The sequence below is a fragment of the Rhineura floridana genome, chromosome 10, assembly GCF_030035675.1.
Source record: "Rhineura floridana isolate rRhiFlo1 chromosome 10, rRhiFlo1.hap2, whole genome shotgun sequence".
In the NCBI taxonomy this organism is placed as follows: domain Eukaryota; kingdom Metazoa; phylum Chordata; class Lepidosauria; order Squamata; family Rhineuridae; genus Rhineura; species Rhineura floridana.
Genome location: NC_084489.1, coordinates 58,258,243 through 58,279,429, shown reverse-complemented (window position 1 = coordinate 58,279,429; position 21,187 = coordinate 58,258,243). Strand labels below are relative to the sequence as shown.

General features: G+C 41.8%; 2 protein-coding genes across 2 annotated transcripts in view; one reads left to right on the top strand and one right to left on the bottom strand.

The window, feature by feature from the left end:
* The first annotated feature begins 6,494 nt into the window (after nucleotides 1–6,494).
* On the top strand, nucleotides 6,495–14,382 carry C1QL3 (complement C1q like 3). The gene is made up of 2 exons (XM_061586491.1): nucleotides 6,495–7,082; nucleotides 13,920–14,382. Exons 1-2 carry the CDS (start codon nucleotides 6,495–6,497, stop codon nucleotides 14,097–14,099), a joined length of 768 nt encoding a protein of 255 aa, XP_061442475.1. The 3' UTR covers nucleotides 14,100–14,382.
* A 3,299-nt stretch (nucleotides 14,383–17,681) lies between these two features.
* PTER (phosphotriesterase related) overlaps nucleotides 17,682–21,187 on the bottom strand; it is a 40,043-nt gene continuing 36,537 nt past the window's right edge. The window contains exon 5 of the mRNA XM_061587073.1: nucleotides 17,682–19,772. Coding sequence (XP_061443057.1) covers nucleotides 19,562–19,772 — 211 coding nt within the window. The 3' untranslated portion in view covers nucleotides 17,682–19,561. The remainder of the gene's footprint in view (nucleotides 19,773–21,187) is intronic.

Here is a 21,187-nt window from a genome sequence, read left to right as displayed (position 1 = left end):
TGTAGACCCATTTGCAGGCCATTCAAATGGTGTGTGTGTGTGTGTTCTGCAGCTCAAGTTATACCAGCAGAGCCCCAGCTGAGGGTCTTAGCTGGTGTATATCCAGCTGAGCCATCTGTTACGCCATCTTAAATTATGCTGCCAGCATAGGTTCCAAGGTGAGGGACCTACACCAGCATAGCTCTTGCTCAGTCAGGAATGCCCAAGATCAGCCAAATCCACACTTTCTCATCTGGGTGGATCTCAGGTTTGGAGTGTGCTGTAATTCTGAATCTAGCCCACTGATTTGTACCCAGTGGCTTCTTTCCCCTGGAAAAATACATGGGTACAACCCATTAGCTATAAAATGTCTTTAGTTTAAAGATCTCTCTCTTCTCTATTAACAATATTTGCAGTTGGACACAAATCCTTGGAAGGGTCTCAAAAGTATGTACGTGGAAATGTCCTCACACTAAATAAATGGGGGATGAGTTCTTCCTTTAAAAAAAATTTAGAAAAGGAGATAGAGTTGGATAAGCAAAAAGGATTGTGGGATTATTTTTTAGTGATAGCTATAACAAGGGACCCTCCGTGGCGCAGAGTGGTTAAGCGGCAGTAACGCAGCCGAAGCTCTGCTCATGGCCGGAGTTCAATTCCAAAGGAAGGAGGAAGTCGAATCTCTGGTAAAAGGGGTTGAGGTCCACTCAGCCTTCCATCTATCCATGGTTGGTAAAATGAGTACCTGGCATATACTGGGGGGTAAAGAAAGGCCGGGGACGGAACTGGCAATCCCACCCCATATATATGGTCCGCCTAGTAAACGTTGCAAGACGTCACCCTAAGAGTCGGAAACGACTCGCACTATAAGTGCGGGAACACCTTTACCTTTTATGACAAGGGCAAATGTAAAGGAAGAAGATCTAAAGAACTAAAAATAGAATAAAATTGTAAATATGCACAAGTAGTTGGAAAATCAATGGGTTTCAAAAAAGAAGAAGCCAGAACTGGGTCAAGAGGACGGTAGCGGAGTGGGAAGACAGAAGAAGAAAAGAAGAATGCTGTTTATTTATAAGAGGAAAATTATCCCTAAAACAATGGTTTGTCACCATTTCCCCTCAACAGCTTCACTGCAAGCTCTGCAAAGAAACTCTTATTGCACACCTGAGTTCTTTTGAATACTGATTTTTAGCATACCCAAAGCTGAAAAGGCAAAAGGCCTTTGAAAGGAAAAAAAACCCAGGGAAATCCTGAACTGATGTTCCATGTCAAATATGTCTTAATAAATGAAGTCTTTTATCAAAGGATAGGAAGCAAAGATTATGAATATCAAAAGTGAAGGAGGCGAGTGTAGGGATGAGATCAGAGGATAAAAGCAAGAGGGGGTTTACTTTATTTATTTATTACATTTATATCCTGCCTTTCTTTTCATTATAGAAATCCAAGGCGTATATGGTTCCCAGGCAGTCTCTCATCCAGTCACTGACCAGATCTGACCTTGCTTAGGTTCAGCAGGGTGCTAGCCTCATGTGCATGCAGACCATAATCTGGGACCATAGGCTGGGTTGCAAAGAGTATAACACGAAAGCTTCAAAGGACTCTGAATTTAGAATGGAAATACATATCTAGTACCAGTTGCAGATCAATTTTATGAATGCCTGTAGCCATCAAATATACCCTGTGGCAAAGCAATGACACTGAGTTCGCTTGTTCTGTTGTGATGGCATGCACTTTTGGTAGCACCAATTCAGATTTTTTAAAATAAAACGGTAAGAGGAGAATGTTGGCTTTGCACATGCTGGGTACATGTTGTTGGTTTTTTTAGGTCAGTCTCTTTCTTGTAGGTGGGTTACAGCCCAGCAAATAGATGTACATGCAACCAGCAATTGCCTTGTAGTACAGGCTCAAGATTTTTAGGTGAGGTTTATATTTTCTCTTTTCTTTTTGGTTCCAGCTGACTGGCTAGTAGTGGTGGCTGGTGGCTCCATATCAGTGCGGCAGTGGAATCTGCTCTGGGTTTTAGTCAACTTTCAAGGAGCTGTCCAAGGTGCATGAAAGGTACAAAGATTGTACAAAGGTCTGATCAGCACTTTAAAAAATATTAAAAGGTGGACATCATGTCTGAAGCGCAGAGGAGGGCCTAGACTGAGAATTGCTGAATCAGTATAGGAATTGGAGATATGTCTGCCTAAAACAGGGGTTCCCAAACCACCAGTGGTTCGTTCAGGTGGTCTCCAGCATATCTGTGGATTTGTGGTTGACGACAGCGTATCCATCGCATTAAATATTCCTATATTGGTGTTTATTTGTATTTTAATTCTTTTATTGTATTAAAATTTGAATTCTATGGAATAAAATAAAATACAATATATAAGAAATAAAAGAAGCAATAAAATACAATTAAAAATCATACAGCATCTACCACAGCACATTACAATTGCTACAACAGGCAGAAAAATCACTTTAGTGGTCTGCCAAGATCCTCAGCAATTTTCAAGAGGCCCATGGGGAAAAGAAGCTTAGGAACAACTGGTCTAAAAGACCTTGAACATGGGAAGAGGCCATGCTCACCTGAAGGAGAAAAGGCTGCTCTTGTATGCATGTACACCCCTAAAATTATCTTGCATCCATAGTTCTCTAATACTGTATATCCTGACAACGGAAATAACAGAAACACTTTCCTATAATTGAGGGGCACGTTCTTTCTCATATGCACCATTGTAAGCATATTTATGTGGAGCTCAGAATTTGGAACGGGTCTTAATAAACTAAATACATAAAGCAGGATTGACTTGAAGGTGATACCACATGGATGGCTTGTTTGCCTAGAGTTGCTCCACTCTGAACTTTGAAAAGGAGATCACTGTTATGGACACAAGTGCCGAGCTTGTCAAGCTTAATTAATGTCCTTAAAGCAGGGATCACCTAAGATATTTTGTTGTCTAAGATGGACAAGATTCTCCCCACACACACATACACAGAATACAACCAAGCTGGCAGTTGTATCTTAGTTCAGCACTGGCAATGGGATGGTGTCCTCCATGGCATCTGAAGACAGCAGGCTAGCTAGAGGGGTGCAGGGAAGGCCCTGTAGTGCACACAGCTCTATTCTCCAACGACTTGTTGCTCTCCCTACTCCCCTGCATCTGTTGCCTGGGGCAGCTGCCTCACTCTTCCTCATAGTAGGGCCATCCCCAATCCTGACATATAAAACATGGGTGTGATATCTGTTGGGCCATTTCAAGATATACAAATTGAAACTAAAGAAAACAAATGAGACCAGTAATAAAATGTTTCAGTGTGGCGTGCGCCTGTTCAGGGTTACAGCCAGCCAATGATGTACTTTTACAGGATACTCCATTCCATTTCCTTACACACACCCATCCCATGTCTGAGCCTGCTCAGTTCTCAGTGGGCTGTTTGGGGGGTCCCCCTTAAGTTCCTCCCCAAAACTGTTTCTACTTCTGCAAACCTTGGGGTTCCCCCAAAACATGCTGATATCTCCTTCCTGCCTATCAGTAACCCCATTTTGGGTATACAGCCATCAAGAGTTTGCTATATACAAGTGAAATCTGCAACAAAGTGTTGCAGTGTGGAGTGCTCTTCAGTGCTCCAGCCAGCAAGCCACCTCTTTCAGGATACTCTATTCCCTTCTCCCTCCCTTTTTCTGTGTTTTTCCTCTTCAGTAGTCAGTCAACATCCCATGGCCACTGAATATGCTCAGTCCCCATTGGGCTGTTTTGCCCCCAACCTTTAGGGTTTTCCCCCAAACTGTTTTTGTACTTCTGCAAACCTTGAGGTTCCCCAGACCTGCTGATACTTTCATCTTGTCTGTGGGTGCTGCTGTTTTGGCTACATAATGGTTCACAATTGGTGAATGAGTTCATCATTAGCCATGAAGCTCACTGGGACAGTCACTATCTCTCAGCCTGACCTACCTCACAGGCTTGTTGTAAGGATAAAATGGAGAGGGCGATGGATTAAGCACACTTTTATAGTCAACTATGATGCTCTGAAAACTTGATGTTTGTGTGAGGATGACAGAAACCTGGTGGCATGTCTGACTCTTTCATTTTTCTTCTTCTTTACAAAATAAACCTTCCTTTTGGGAGACGCTGCCCTAACATAAACAAGACACCCCCCCCAAATGTCTTTCACAGGATGCCCTAGGAGCTTGACACAAAGGGATCTGGCAACTGGATTGTGTCTTTGTGAGATAACAGCTTTATTAAAGGTTGAACTCTGACAAAAATCAGGAAAAAAGGGGGTGGTGGTGGGAATATTTGTGAGTGCCAGAAGCTGAGCCCCCCCTTTTTTATCAGCAGAGTGCTGGAGAGATAAGGAGCTGGGTTGGCCCATCTCTACGGCATGGCAGGGCCACACACACTTTGCGTTTTGATTCTCCGCTGACATTTCTACTTAAAAGGAAGAATCGATGGATCTTTGTTTCCCCGCTGTCTGCCTCTTTGACCTTATTGTGTTGCAGAACAGAAGAGAAAGAAAACAGAGTCCGGAGGGGGGGGGCATGTTATAAAGAGATTCGTGCTACGCAAACCCCAGACAAGATCACAGCTTACTGATCAACACTCACCAGGGATGGTGCTATTTGGTTGTTTCCTTATTTGCTGTTTTTGCTCATTTCGGATTCCTGCCCCGCCGTAATAAGTCACACTCTTTCCAGCCATCATCCCTGTATTGACAAGCAAATGTCACCCGCATTTGATTGACGTCCAGTTGCTCCCGAATGCAGAAGTATGATTGACGAATCAATTCGGCCTATTTGTTTAATGCAACCTTCTGTTTGGAAGGAAGGAAACGGTACTTGCTTAGTTGCAGAGAACTACTGTTCAAATTACAGAAAGCTGGTGACTTAGTCACCTTGCCAGAGAATGACATTCACCCCCATCACCAAGGAGGGGGGGAGGAAGGGAGGGACAGAAGGCTGTTTAAGAAAAGTCAGTTGAGCCAAGAATGGCCCTGTTTGAGAAAATGTACTCAACAGTTGAAACAGAAACTTCTTCCTTGTCTTTAATGTGCATCTTCTTTGCTGAAGCGACTCTTAGGCTAATATATTTAAAGGGCCACTGTTGTAAAGGAATAAAAACTCTCTTAACTCATTGCTGCACATCTACAGTGTCATCTAGGGAAATATTTTTAGGAAGTGACATCATCATTATCACAATGTGTCCGGGCAAAAAGCAGGGAGAAGTCTTTTGTATCCTACATATTACAGTACTATATTTCTGCATGCAATTTCCAGAGACAGAGGGAGAGAGATGATATTTTTTTATGTGTTTTAGGCCATGTGTTTTAGGAGGATGCAGATTCAGAATTGGAGAGACATCCACCTCCATTCATGGCTGTGGCTGGAGTGGGTGCCCAGTTGTCTAGTGAACTGTAACACACTGCCCTTGTATTAAAAGTGATATTTCACATGACAGACAGAGGCCGCTGGGGGAACCATTAAGCAAGAAGTGGGGGTGACCTTTACATTCTGGATCAGTGATCTGAAGGTTATCCAAAAGGTGCTAAGTAGATCTCTCTCTCTCTCTCCCCCCCCCTTTGACCTGCTCCAGGAAAAAGAAAAGAAAAGCTGTCATCACTCAGGGCTCAGCAAGGGAACTGCTCACAATTTTGCTGCTCGATGAGAAAAAGAGGGGGGGTGCAGAGGGAGAAAGAGGGGAGGAAAACATTTCCCCACACTTGTCAGGGAGATGCCAAACTCTCCGTGAGTGGGATGAGCAGAGCAGATGCTGGGATGAGACGCCAAGGCAGCTCCCCTTTCCCCTGCGCTTTTGGGCTCTTATAAATTACCCCAGCGGCGCCTTTGCCAGCCTCCTCTCGCGGTGCCTGCGTGTGCTTCAAGCCTGGGTGTAGCTCCAGCCAGCGGCGTGTAACGGCTTGCAGACCCCCCCCCCCAGCTCAAGCGAGAGAGCCGGCAAAGGCTGAAGGGGAGTCTCCCTCTCTGGCGGTGGGGCCAGCAGGATTTCCCCAGCAATTTCCCGAGCTCTATCTCTTCTCTGCTACCCTTGGGGAGTTGCTGCAGAAGCGAGAGAATGAATGAGTGACTGAAAGAAGGGGTGGAAAAAAAAAACGCGGGAAGGCAGCGAGAGAGGCGATCGGGAGGAGCACCAGGGAAGTTGATTCGAGCTGGCACGGGCAGAAAAAAAAAGTCGATCGCCAGCAGCAGCATAAAAGTGTGCGCGGCTCCTCTCCAAGGTAGCAGCAGCGGCAGCCACAGGTGCCCCGGACAGCGAGGCTCGGCGAGGCTCTCGGGACTTTGCCTCGGGGATCTGGCGAAGGAGCCCTTCCCGCGCGCGCCTCCCTGCCGCCGGGAGGAAGAGGGCGACAAGCCCCGAGAAACGCGGGGAAGCTGCCCCGCGCTGATTTCGGCTCGAGGAGGTCCCCGTCCCACCATCAAGATTTTGTCCAAAAGCAGGCAAGAGGATCGCCCTGCGCTGAGCCGCCTGGTGGGCAGCAGGCGCCGGCTAATCGCGGCCGGCGCGCTGGGGGTGGTGATGGTGCTGCTGCTGGTCATCCTCATCCCGGTGCTGGTGAGCTCGGCGGGCACGTCGGCGCACTACGAGATGCTGGGCACCTGCCGCATGGTCTGCGACCCCTACGGCGGCACCAAGGTGCCCAGCACGGCGGCCACGCCCGACCGCGGCCTCATGCAGTCCCTGCCCACCTTCATCCAGGGCCCGAAGGGCGAGGCCGGCCGGCCTGGAAAGGCCGGGCCACGTGGGCCCCCGGGGGAGCCCGGCCCGCCGGGGCCCGTGGGCCCGCCGGGCGAGAAAGGTGAGCCAGGGCGCCAGGGACTGCCGGGCCCGCCTGGGGCGCCGGGCTTGAACGCGGCCGGGGCGATCAGCGCCGCCACCTACAGCACCGTGCCCAAGATCGCCTTCTACGCGGGCCTCAAGAGGCAGCACGAAGGCTACGAGGTGCTCAAGTTCGACGACGTGGTCACCAACCTGGGAAACCACTACGATCCCACGACGGGCAAGTTCACCTGCTCGATCCCCGGCATCTACTTCTTCACCTACCACGTGCTCATGCGCGGCGGCGACGGCACCAGCATGTGGGCCGATCTCTGCAAGAACAACCAGGTGGGGACTGGGGAGAGCCGGGGGGAGGGGAACCCACACGTGGCCGCGCTCGGGTAGCACGCACCGACTCTCCGCGCTGAAGGTACAGCAGCACGGATCGAGGCCAAGGAGATGAAAGGCTCCCTGTTAAAGGCTACCCCCTCTCCAATTTTGTTTGACAACTGCCAATGCTGTTGTACCTGGCCCGACTCTTGTTGCGCGGCAGGTGGAAATTCAACAGGTGAAGCATGCACGCGAGAGAGAGAGAAAGAGAGAGGGGGCAGAACTGCACCTGTTGAATTTCTGCCAGTGATGCAGTCGGAAAAGACGCCAGCCCTAACCCCAAATGAATTGAGAGGAGCGCCGCCTGCAAGGGATAGCGAGAAGACGACTTGAAAGACACGGGGAGTTGGAAAGGTGCCTAGCGCTTAATTTCCAATGTCAAGAGATCTCTGGGTTCAAATTGGCTTGGAGAGTTTTAGGAACGATTAGTGGTGAAGGCATGGTACTTTCTTATTTCCTCACATGTTGACGGGCTGAGCCTGTACGTGGGGAAGAAGAGAGAGCGAGCGGTGGACATACGACCCCGGTATTGTTAATAGGTCCCGGGGCTCATTCTGGGTGCTGAAATGACGGAGCTGCAGCTGGCTCCTAGGAGGCAGCAACAGAACGGGAGTTCTGGGACTAAAAGACCGGGGAAATGCAAGGTATAGGCTGCAGTGTTCGGCCATTTGCACCAGAGCAAGCCCATCGGGCTTCATTTAATGTATGCAGACTACAGAGTAAGTATTGCTGCCTTCTGGAGATGGCATAAGTTGCATCAGTTGGTCCTTGCACCACCTGGCCATGCTGCCAGTCCCTGCGGCTAAATGAATGGCAAGGAAGGGCCTTTTCTTCTCCTTCCAGGGCAAGTTTATGGATGAAGCGCGGACTGTGGATATACAACGGGAACCGGTATCACTAATCCAAAAATAATTCACGTGGGACATCCCCCCCCCGCGGGGTCCAAGGCGCGTGGGAGAAAGAAAGACCGCAGAGTCGATCCGGGGAAGAGGGTTAAATGTATGAGAAGTGGTGAGCCCCAGGAAAGAGCTATGAGGCTAGGGAAGAGAGGGCACACTTGACGGCAACTGCAGGAGCGTGAAAAGGAGGACTTAAGTCCTCTGTATACCCTAGAACGGAGAACCTGGTGTCCTCTTGATGTTGGACTCCAACTCCCATCAGCCTTACAAATGGTCTTGGGTAATGGGAGTTGGATTCCAACGTCGTTCAGAAGTCCGCAGGTTGCCCCTGAGCAGGTGAGGGGAACCTTTGGCCCTCCAGATGTCCTTAAACTCCCATCAGCCCCAGCATGCAAGCATAGCCAATGGCCAGGGGTCACGGGGTCTGTAGAGGCACGTTGGATGGGAGGTTCAGTCGGTGGTGTTCTTGGGGCAGGAGTTCAGGGCCTTTACTCAGCCGATTGAGCAGGAGGGTCCCCAAATGCGGCAGGGCTGGCGTACTGTATTTTGAAGTAAATGAGGCAGTACACATTGTCATTTAAAGAGCCTCCCCCCCAAAAAAGACTATTAAGTATAGAGTCTAAATCATTAGTTCCAGAAAAGCAGGCGACCGTCTGGTCAATTCATGTCTGGGAAAGAAAGGTCGCGCGTTGGGAGAGTCTGATGAGAGCGGGAACAAAGGGCCGTCCACCAACCCGAAGAGAGCCTGATCTTCCTGGAGGCCAGGAGGAAGCTGGAAAATCAGAGGCAGCCCTGGTCTCACTGGGGGAAGTGGACGCACCCACCCCTCGATTCCCGAGGTGTGAAGGCGTCTTGTGCAAATCCAACCCTCATTTATTTTTGCGTTTCGTGCTCAGAGAACTTAGAGAAGGTACTAGTACTAGCTTCTGCGGAAAGATCAAGACTCTCGTTTAACTGGGTTTCTTAATAAACAGCCTCCTTTGTCTTTCTCTCTCTGCCCCCCCCCCCGGTCACAAATGAATGAGCGTAGCCTCCACCTGAGAGCCTCCACCTACAGTATTTGCAACCGAGCTGGCACCACGGGAATCTGGCGGTCACTCATCAGAGAGAGAAAAACTCGCTTTTGGGGATTTTGTTGTCCAAAAGCAGGGAGAAAGTAAAGGTGGCGCGACGGGTCGACTTTTTGTTTTAAACGGGGGGAGGAAGCGCAGCTAAAACTGGTATATAGCCAGGCCCGTAGGGAAGTGCTTTGGCTGGGAAGGCAGAGTCTAGACAGGTGAAGGCGAAAGCCCGCGCTTTCCCCCTCTTCCGTCTCCCACTGTTTGGTTTCCACTCATGGCTGGCTGCGTGGAGCGGCAGCCGCAGCGAAGCGCTGAAGGACGAGGGGAAAGCGCGGGCTTTTGCCCAGAGCCTGCCTCATGGCGGCTGAATCCTTCCTTACATTGGAAGGGGGAAGGCGGAGAGTCGGTGGGGGCTGAGGGAGAGGAATGGCTTCCTCCTAACGAGAAACCCTTCAACGCCTCAGCCCTCAACTTTCATTGCCATTTAAAACGGGAGGCTCTCCATCTGTTAAACTTTTGAGCGGCTTTTAAGGATCTCACCGAAGAACCCACCTACGGCTCCCTGAGAAAGGCACGCAGGAAGAAAAGGGATGGGAAGCAACAGGGGCCAGTTTTAAAAACAAACATTTGTTTTGAACCCAACATATATTGTGTAATGGTGAGGCGAGAGAAATGCTAGAATGCCAATTATGGGGAAAGTAAAGGGAATGGCAAGCCAAGATTGCTTATGGGAGGAAAAAGGTTTTGCTGGAGATGCTTTGGGAGGGTGGTATGAGGTATTGCCAGTAATGGAAGTACAAAACAACTTAAGATTTTATACCACTACACTAAAAATAGTACCCTGCATTATTATTCCTGTGCATATTTTTGTTTACTCAGCAGCAAGCCCTACTGTGCTCTACTGCTTACTCCTAAGGAAACATGCACAGGGTTTCATATATAAAGGAGGTTTCTAACTTCCCTGAAGGGTAAAGGGGGGAGGGGTCTTATCTCACTACTGTACTTTAAAAAACATTGCCTTTGCCTTCCCTCCAAAACCTGGCACCCCACCCCAAAGTCTTCACTAGGCCAAACATCAAAGATTATGAGTCTGTATAGAGTGAGAAGCATATCTCATCAATTTTAAGTAGGCAAAATGGTGATACAATTCCTTGCTTACTTTGGCACTAAGATATCTGGCACGCATACTACATGGACACACACATAATTGTTTGCATTAATCAGCAACATTGATATAAACATTTAATCCTATAAAAGTGAAAATCAAAAGTAATTTGGTCGAACTACGTCATTTGTCATAAGTCTAGAAATAGATCTTACCAATCTATCAGGAAGTATTAGAGTTTTAGATTTACTAGTCAACATTTATATCAATACTGTGCTAGGTGCTGTACAGAAAGCATAAATGGCACAGTTTCTCCCCAGAGGGCTTGCTGGTATTACTTTCATGCTTACAGAGACTTACCAGAATATTAGAGGTCCACCTTAAATGTTTGCTTTTTATTTCTACATTTATATGGTCTTAAGTGTAGGTAGCACAGTGAGCATGAGTTTGCTGTATTCTAACTGATTTCACAAAAGCTGAAATATAGGATTCTATGTCTGTATACAGTGCTTGAGACTGAAGGGATTTCTTCTGAAAGGCAGAATAATGAAGCTGAACACTGGTGCTGGGAAATACCAGTGTTCCGTAACCAAATGAAAGCTCTTTCAGTCATTCCAGCTTTGTGTTGAATGCTGGATCACAGGTGGGAGTGTCAAAGGCTGGTAAATTAATCTGATATGCCACTTAACCTTTTGTTTATGGTTTCTCACAAGTACTATAAAAATGAATTTATGGGGACATCAGTAGCAATTAATCAAATTAGCAAATGCTCACCATAAATCCTAACATTAAATACAGTACAATAAATTGTAATAGCTCACACATAGGACTATCTGGTTTACAAAAAACTTTAAATTTGGTTATTGAAAAGCATTATTTACACCTGATGGAAATAAAAACAGAACATAGAGTGCATGTCAAATGTTTATGATAAATATTAAAATAAGCCTGAAGATAGACTAAGTACATAATTTCAGACATTTATGAATTGCTTTAGTCACTATACAAATATTGATCATGCAGTTCTGAACAGAGTTTATGTAACAAAATTCTTAAGCCATTTTTTAATACTAGTGAGTAGCTTTAATTCAATTAGTTTGGGGAACTGTTTGATCTTATAAGGTTGACAGCTGGTGAACTTTGAAAATAGAGTTCTCAATTAAATATTGGTGGAGGTGATCAAAAAGAGCAAAGTGTTATAGATTCAGTATTGTCATGTAGGAAAACATGAGTACTGGAAGTGTATATGACTTTGGGGCGGGGGGAATTATTCAAGAGCAACATATATTGAATTTCTCAAGGACTCCCATGTAACACATTGCCTTCTTTAATAGTAAGTTTAAATATAGAAGTGCTGAGGCTAAACTATAATTGGTTTGTTTGCAGTTTTAATGTCCCTGTATACCTCTATAACCCAATGAGGTGAGCAATCATGAAACTTATGTAACATACACATTAATTGTTTTAATTTTGAGACACGTTTTAACGTGCACAGCAATACACTTAGGATTTTTTTGAAATTGTCCTTACAGGTTTTAAAAAGAAATTACATTGGTTAGCAACAACAACAAAAGAGGCAGAGTCTATAAAGATAGCACACTGAGTATGGGAACAAGGTTAATGCAGTCATAAGGCATTGTAGCTATACACAAAATGATTGCAATCTGCAAGTATTTTTAAGAGCTCAATCGATAAATCTTTCCATTCTTTTAATGCAGACAATGTTCACTGCTGTGGAGTATGCCCACTATCTTTATATAATGTTCATAATGATATATGAAGCACATTTAATGCTAAAGCCAGTAGCACAACAGAGCTCAGGCCACACTGTGGTGGCGGCTGGGTGTGTGTGTTAATCACAGCTGTAACATAAAATGTAATATAAATTCAATATGTAGTATTTACATAGAGCATGAATTTGCATAATAATTTAAACAGTCAGATGTAATAAAATGATCACTTCAACTCATTCTGTAATTATTATTCAAATAAACCCACGTATACCTTCTTCCTCTTTACTGTTTGTAATATCAGTAATGATCTGAGAACAGGGTAATTCCTAGGGATAAATATTTCTTGGGTTAATGGTCTGAGGTCACCAGCTCCTCCCAAATGCTTATTAATCCTTAGGAAATTAACTGTTTGATAGTTACTGCTTTAAGAGTGGTCAAGACAGATCACTTCAATAAACAATATATTTTTGAAGAAAAGAATTCAAAGCAGGACTGCCTAGAATATTATTATACAGTATATCATCTTAAATTAGAACATATGTTAAGCAATTACAAATCTTTTAAGCCCTTCTGAACCTTGTTATATGATGCAGAGGAAGAGGTTTTTCTTGCTTCTATGATTTCTAAGCATCATAATGCCTTATGAAATCCAGCATGGTGGAAAAGCTTATCCATTGTTAACATTTCTGTATTGACGTGGGATCATATCACATGAAAATTTAATTTGAAAATCTTTTATACTTTTGAAAGGCATATGTGGAATTTTTTGACTTACTGTACTTTTTTCAGTTCCAAAAAAAGCAAAAACCAGGAGATTGTATGCCAAGTCATGCATTATTTCTTAGTTCAGCTTTGCAAAAGCACTAAATCGCTAAGAACTGATTGTGTTGGAATAGGAACAGGCAACAAGGCAGATGATATGTTATACTAATATAAATCATGTGCAAATAAAAACCAAAGTATAAATATTCTGAAGGATTCTATTAAACTGGGCTATGTGCAATTCTAGTAGGATTACATGCCAGATTAAGATCAAGATTGTGGCCAGGTTCTTAAGACTGAGTTTGTTAATTACATTAAATATGGCATACTAACAATGCTAACAAAATCTTGAGCTCCTTGACATTGTGTATAATTAAGAACTCAAAATCTTAAAATATAATCTCAAAATAGAAAATCGGATGTGATCTATGTTCCCTGCATTAATTTAACATAATGAATGGTTTTTAAACCATATATATTAAATGATTTTGAAACTTGATCATGCTGCTGGTTTGCATCTTCTTCATAAATCCATTTAAACAAATTTTGCCTTAAGGAGGATGTAAAGGAATTTTTTGAATGAAAGTCAAAAGCATCAAGAGAAAAGTTCCCCTTAGTGTCAAAAGCAGTTTATTGTGCACCATGGCAGATACAGTTCAAGAAAAAAGTGAGAAACACACACCAGGCTCACCGAATTAGTTTCACAGTTCTTTCGTGTTTTGGCTTGTCTATGGTGCCAGTCTGGTGAAGTGCCTAATATTGGACTGGGGAGTACCAGTTTTGAATATCTCTTAGCACTGCAACTCGTTGGGTGATCTTGGACCTCCCCATTTCTCATCTTAACATGTGAGAAAAAAAATAGAGTAATCCCTACCTATACCACCCTCAGCTCCTGAGAGCTCAGGATATGAATATGGGAGCTAAATACAGAAAATAAGTGTGTTTTTGCATTGGGGTTACAGACATATGTTGACAGTCAGGGGAAGTAGTTTTGTATTATTTGGACAAACAAGCTAACTTTTGGTGGCTTGTTAAAATGATTTGCCATAGGCAATTCTACTGCTATTCTGTGATATATCAATGAGCATAATAGTAGAGCGAAAAAACCCTTTTTCTTCCAATATAGTCATAAAGGACATTGGAGTGTGCTACCCATGCACTTCCATTTCAATAGAACTGGCACAAGTATTAAAAAACTATAAACCACGTATTCTTTTTGTGTTTGCTTTGTTTAGGTGCGAGCTAGTGCAATAGCTCAGGATGCAGATCAAAACTACGATTATGCCAGTAACAGCGTCGTTTTACATTTGGAGCCAGGAGATGAAGTCTACATAAAATTAGATGGAGGAAAAGCACATGGAGGAAACAACAACAAATACAGCACATTTTCTGGATTTATAATTTATGCTGACTGATAATGAGTGAAACCCTAAATCACATTCTTCTAAGTGATGGATTCACATGGGAAAAAAATCAATGAATCAAAAATCCCAGAGGATACTGGCTGTGGGACACCTCATTAATGGGGAAAATGCTACCTGACTCACATCTGTACAACCCAGAGTGTTAAAAAATATAGGGCAAGTTAAACAGATGTGTGATCCACTATCGCCAAAGCAAAATACTCCTTGTTGTTAGTGTCCATGTGAATGAAGTCCTATATAGATCACAACTTTTATATAGAGAGAAAAATCTTAAAGCACTGAAATATTTCTTCAGCATATATTGGTGTGCTATGATCTTGCTGCTTTTATCCATCCATCAGCTTTGGTACTTGTTACTTACCTGCTAACTATGATGCGTGTGGATCCAACTCAATAGTATGTGGTGAGGAATGATTTTATAATAAAAGGAAGATATAATTGAATTTTGCTTATTCCGTCCAAAGGAATTCTTTGCCTTGTCCTTATATGTCCTTACTACCTAGAAAATAGAAATCAACCTGCTTCAAGCCTTATCTCTATTTTTTTTGTATATAGGTGCAAGTCAGGGGTTTGATTGTAGCACAGTTGTATCTAGTTTTCGGTTTTTCTCTTGGTGGCTCCAGCATCCACAAGGGCTGTCTCATTCTTTTCAAAAGAAGGAGCAAATTCATGTATAAATTCCTTTATGCATGTCTATCTGTTGCCTCCATCGAAGTGGATGGGCAGTCTCTGCACAAGCAAATGGGCCACATGCTCATTCAAGTGCATGCAGTGCTCTGAATCAATATGCTTAAAGTAAAGGCAAGAGAGAGAGTTTTGTTTCTGTGAAAACAATACATTTAATTTTTTTTTTAAAAAAATTGTTACTCGGGAATTCTACAGACTTAATTTGCAATTTTCATTGGGTATTTAATCTGGTGTTTTCCTTTTTTCTTTTTAAATGTATAAAGACTTCTTCCCACCATGTGTTTCCATCTTTTGGGGAGGCCACATCCTATTCCCAGTGTCACATGCATGTTGTCTCCAAGTGCAACACTTTTTTCATAGGAATGAATAACACAATATGGAAAAACAGTCAAAATAGATATTCAGGAGCACAATTAAAAGAACAGCTTTAAAAACATCTTAAAAAGCAATGTATGTTGGTAAATACAAACAGGTAGACCAGGTTACGTAGGTTCTGACCCAGACAGCAGGATACCAATCACACTGAGAAAGACCTGTAGGTTTGTGGTATTTGCACACATTGATTCTGCAAAGTTATAACTTTCAGGAAGCAGATCCTATGCAGCTAAGTGTATGTGTGCATGTATGGAAAGGGGCCTTAAGCACAATCCTATGCATGTCTACTCAGAAGTAAGCTCACTATTAATGGGGCTTGCTTCCAGTATGTATGCATAGGATTGCAACTTTAGTCATGCTAGAATGTGATAGAGATAGAATGTTGGTATCTGGCTATTTATAAGATAAATAAACCATTTTTATTCCCTAACTGTAGAACAGGTTGTTCCAGCACGTAGTTAGGATGGTGTATGCTAAGAAACTCTACACTGCAGCATGAGAAAAGCATGTCATAAAGTACAAGCCCTACTGTCAGACCATCATATGCATCCAGGATTGTTTTGTTCATGGGCAGAATGCTTTTCAATCTTCTTATTTCTGTAATAATCCTATGCATTAGCCAAACTTCACAGACATGGAATTAAAAGGTGAAATATATGTGCCAAAAGACATCTACACAGTCGATCCATAGCTAAGTGCTAGAATATCCAGGTCTACTAGTTTAATTATTTATTTAATTATTTATTTACAATTATTTATATACTGCTCTTCCTCCTGAATAGATGAGAGCGGAGTACAGTAAAAAACAATAAAATACAAGCAAACAGAAAACAGCTCACAGCAGCCCAAAATAACTAGGCGGGCATAAAAGCCTGATCCCCTCCCAACACCAACAGTGAAGGAGCCAATACTACTAATTACTCGAGTTTTCCTACTGAAACTCTTCCCTACAAATAAGGAAGTTAATATCTAGGTAATTTAAAACACCTGTTCTTAATGGGTTGTTTAAAGTCAGGCTGCAATTAGTGTGCTGAAGCAACTAATAATCTTGGACAGAAAAATCTAGTTAGTTTCTATTTTGTTAAATAAAAATGTTTTAAGATTTTATATACTGAAAAGCTTCACTATAGTCATTACATTAAGCTACAATCCTATGTCCATTTACCCTACTCCACAGGGCTTACTTCTAAGTAGGCATGTAGGATTGCACCATAAGGATGCTAAACTTTAGGATGTGGTTTGCATCACCCATTAGTCAAATGTAAAGCTTTCACATAGTGTCAGACTGTGGAATAAATAATACAGTTTAATATATGTATATTATTAAAAGGTAAGGAATTAAGCAAAGGGAGAAATTCTCAAATGTGAAAAAACCATGTTTACTTTAAACCTATTCTTATATCAAGAGGGTCAAGAGACTTCTCAGTTATATTTTCATGAAAATCCATTTGACACAATTAATGCTTCAAGATCCATAAGGTGTTCTGAACTTTTTTTAAAAAATCACTAAATGTATTGTAGAAATTTTAAGGGGTTCTTACTTGGACTGTGCAAGTCCATCTTCGAAGTGCTTTCCTAAAGTTTGTTGCATCCACTCTTAAATGCATTCATATGAAAGTGATTTCACCGAAACCAATGGGAGTCACCTCCAGGTAAAATGTGTTTAGGATCAACATGTTACAAACATAGAATCTGCTTATTTAAACTTATTTAAATGTTTTGTTTATAAAGAGAAAGAATAGTAATAGCCCATGCACCTAGTTTCTCTGTTTAACAGAAACACATATGATCAACTTCTATTTGAAAGTTCAGTTTACTGTATGTTCAAGTACCCAAAATATCATTCCTTTTTCATAATGCAGTCTCTTTATTTTCAAAATGTTTGTCAATCAGATATTAAGAAGGTAGAAGATCTACGCTCCAAAAGGAACTTTTTAATTATGTCATTATTTCTATTGTTTTATCTTTTTTGAAGACATTCAAATTAATGATTCTACCATGTCATTTTTATAGTATAATATGTCTCTGATGGCATGTCAGCGTCTTTCAAAATATGAGTGCTTTTCATTAGATTAGATTATTCTGGTTAAATTCTCTTAATGATTGTTGCAATATATGAATTGATGCTGTAATTACTTTTCATTTTAATGTAAGCATATGCGAAACTTAATATTTTTTATTTCACAAAAGTACATCTGACTTAATCTACTAATTTCACAATTGCTTTGATGGAGAAGATACTTGGTGTACATTGATTGACAGCAAAACTGAAGATTTTCTCTGGTGTCATATAGCATGAGGAGTCATGTGCCAGAGAAGCAGACAGAGCAAATTCACCTATGCAAAGGGGCTACTTTTTTTTTAATCCTGGAAAAGCAGACGTTTCAGCAGCTTGGGATGCAATACAATTTTGGGGGGGAAATGAGAAAAATGTCCCCCAGTTATATGTGCAATCCCTTGTATATGCAATTCACTTAATTGTGGCCTATAATTAGATATGCATAACCAATATGAAACACTGGTAATTTATTGCCACAGGATGTTAGACTCACATTTTAAAACAGGTAACACTTTCTTTAGCTAAATCAGCATGTCTCTCTGGTTAGAATGACAGAAACAATGAAAAAGCAAACTTTTCTCTTTTAAACCACATCTTGACAAACTGATTTGTAAATTATAGGCTTGGGTACATTAGCTCATTAAATTGTTATTACATATTTAGATTTTTGGTATTATCTCTTCACAATAATTTGTGACAAACATTTCTAAAAGCATAAGAGTGAAATTTAGCTCCATTGTTATCCCATAATACAATAAACAAGATTTTGTTTCACTTAAGCACACTGACCAATATTTGACACAGAGGTAAGCATGTTTAAATCTAAGTAAGGACACCTCATTCTATGAGGTTTCAGCAACTGATTTTCAGTGAGATTTAAGTACTCACTAGTGTTTTCACTTGAGGCTAGTGTGCATTAGAGGCTTTCAAATGATTTTATTCACGTAGATACTATTTTCCATTCCATCCCTTAAAATGCTATTTAAAAATATTTTCAGTTTGTAACTCACCAATGTAGTATTTTTAAGCTTCAATTGTTATCTTCAATTTTATGCACATATCATTTAAGCATGGTTTTGTAAACAACAATAATTAAATAATAATTAGTGGATAATTAATGGAAGCATCAATAGTAGGATAAAAATCATTTCAGAGGGAAGCAGTCTGCACCCCTGCACACACCTATTTGGGAATAAGCTCCATTGAATTAAGTGGGGCTTACATCTGAGTTAACATGGATAGGGCTGTGGAATTCTGAGACGGCAGTCATTTTATTTGGAAATAAATATGCATGCATGGGAAATTCTTCAAGCAGTGCAGCTGATACATCTTCAAAACACCCAGATTTTTTTAGAAAATGCTACCTCAATTTTTACTTATAGCCCTAATCATATCTTTAACTAATTTTTTAAACACAATAGTAAAATTCCAACAAAATATAAAAAGGAAAAATCAAAATAGGGAAGGAGGCATGGGTAAGGTGTTTTGATCATATAAATTAGAAATACAAATATACTGGGCTACTGACCATGATGCATATGTTTCAAGAAAAGTTGACCAAATATTCTCACGTTTCTCTTTGCACTCATGATTCCTTCCTTTTCTTCAGCAGACCCTCATTAATATCAGTGACACTAGAACAGGGATGGGAAACCTGTAGCCCTGCATATATTATTGGAACACAACTCCCATCAACCCCAGCCAGCATAGCCAATGGTCAGGAATGATGGGAGTGGTAGTCCCACAACATCTGGAAGGTCAAAGGTTCCCATCCATGCTTTCCAGTGTCATCACAGGAGTGAAGCTGAAAGAAAAAAAGGGGAAATTCCTGTGTATGCATTAAAGGGCTTAGGCACGCAGATGAGGGTTACGGGATCCCGGCTAGGATTAAGAGTAAGTGTCTAGCAACAGTTCTGGGGCTTAACTCCAGAACAAGGCAGCAGAAGCCATCATAATTACTACATCAGTCTTGGCCCTTGCACAGCATCAGGCTGTTCAAGGCTGTTGGGAGTATTTAAAGCAGGCAATGGTGATTTTAGGAAAAATAGTATGTGGAACAGAGTGATATGAATCTACCATACTTGCCAAGCAAATACTTATGCAGATAAAATGACCCTTTAGCAAAGCTGTGGTTTAAAAACTGCCCCCACCCACTGGATCAGAAACTATGGAGAGGGATGGGCATAGACAGTAGGTATATGATGTCCTTATTCTACTCTAGATGCCAGATTTGCAGGAGCCTTACTAATACTGCAGTTTTTTTCCAAAGAATTTAGGTTTCAATTTACCAGTTTCACAGAAGAAATCTAGTCACACAAATACTTAAAAGTCCCTATTTAAAAGTCAACCATTGTTTGGGATTTTCTACCAATAACTTATCAATCTTATTTTGAGATATGCCTCTAACTAACATTTTTGGTACTATGTTTTCAAGTATATGAGCATATCCATGACCCCCGTATTTTTTCAATCTATTTTTTGTGTGTATGTCATGAGCAATCACAACTTTGTCTTCATAGCCTTCATCAATCAACATCCGAACCCTGCAAAATACAGACAATACATATCTATCAATGTATAATTCATATTAATCAGGTAGTAATGGAGAAATAATTATTGGGTACAGATTTAAACTGTATTTTAATTAAATGATGTATTCTGCAACATTTCAAAAGAAATATAGATTGGCTGCTAACCCATCCCTTCTCACCTCCACCTGTCTGTTTGAGGATGAGCGATTCAGAAGTTTTCACTTCTGATTTTGCTTAAATGCAGTTTATCATCTGGACCAACAACTATGGTTAACTATGGTTAGTTTCAAATAAGCAATCTTCAACCCACTGTTAGTGAAAGTTCACTTGTCTGAAACTTGCCATACTTAAGGTCTGGGTTCAAATGACACAACAAGCTGTAGTCAATCAAAAGAGAAAGTAACAGCTTCTGAACTCCTCATCTTGGCTATGTGGGAGGAGGAGGGGGTGCAAAATCCTGAGGTTTCCTGTAGCTTGTTCCTGCTCATTGTGTTAAATTATGGTTTGGCATGCTATGCAAATGCAGCTGCTATGCATATGAACAGGCCAAAAATAATAATCCTCCAACACCTTGGTTATTTCCTGCCTAGGTGCCAGCTATTGGCTGAGGTGCTGTGACATAATGGAATGTTTATAAGCATGTCTCCAAATTACAGAATGTTTTAAAATAATGCAGTTTCTGTGAGGAAGTGAAAAGTCTGTTTTGCTGGGAAATACCACAAACAGAAGCTATATGTATTTGAGTGCTGGCAGTTGAATGGGGAGGGGTCTAATGGCTAGGAAAATTCAAGATGAAACACAATCTAACCCAGAAAGCCACATCTACCTCCTCCCCCTAACCTGGTCCTACAATGCTTGAGAATGAAGTTTGAGGTTTGGCAATTTCATTTGAAAGATACTAGCAAACAAAACTCTGCACCACTCAATGCATGAAATCTGGCATATAAATAGTTAATCCAAAAGCCTCCTGTCTTAGATATCCAACTGACTACACAAACTACTGACGAAACACAGATGAAGAGATAATGTCTAACAAAATACATAGTCAGCCAAGGGCTTAGTCACATGGGAAATTTTGTTTCCTGAAATTATGTGTATGAGATGTCAGACTTGGGTCTTCCATTACCACTCTAGTTTGAGTGTCCTACCAGCAAAACATGCCTAATTCAGAAATACTGGAGAGCCAGCACAGTCCAGTGGACAGAATTCTACAGTTGAACCTGAGTGGTTTAGAATACTCAGCTCCTTCTTAGTATGAACATCATAATCATGGTGGGATGAATTCAGATTATTTGGTCGCAAGATTTAGAACTGCCTATGTTGCATACTATTATCAGTGAAGTTGAGTTTTCTGTGATCACTGTAACAACATTTGAGCTAATAAGCATTAAAATATTAAAATGAATGTAGTATTACAGGAGCGTAAT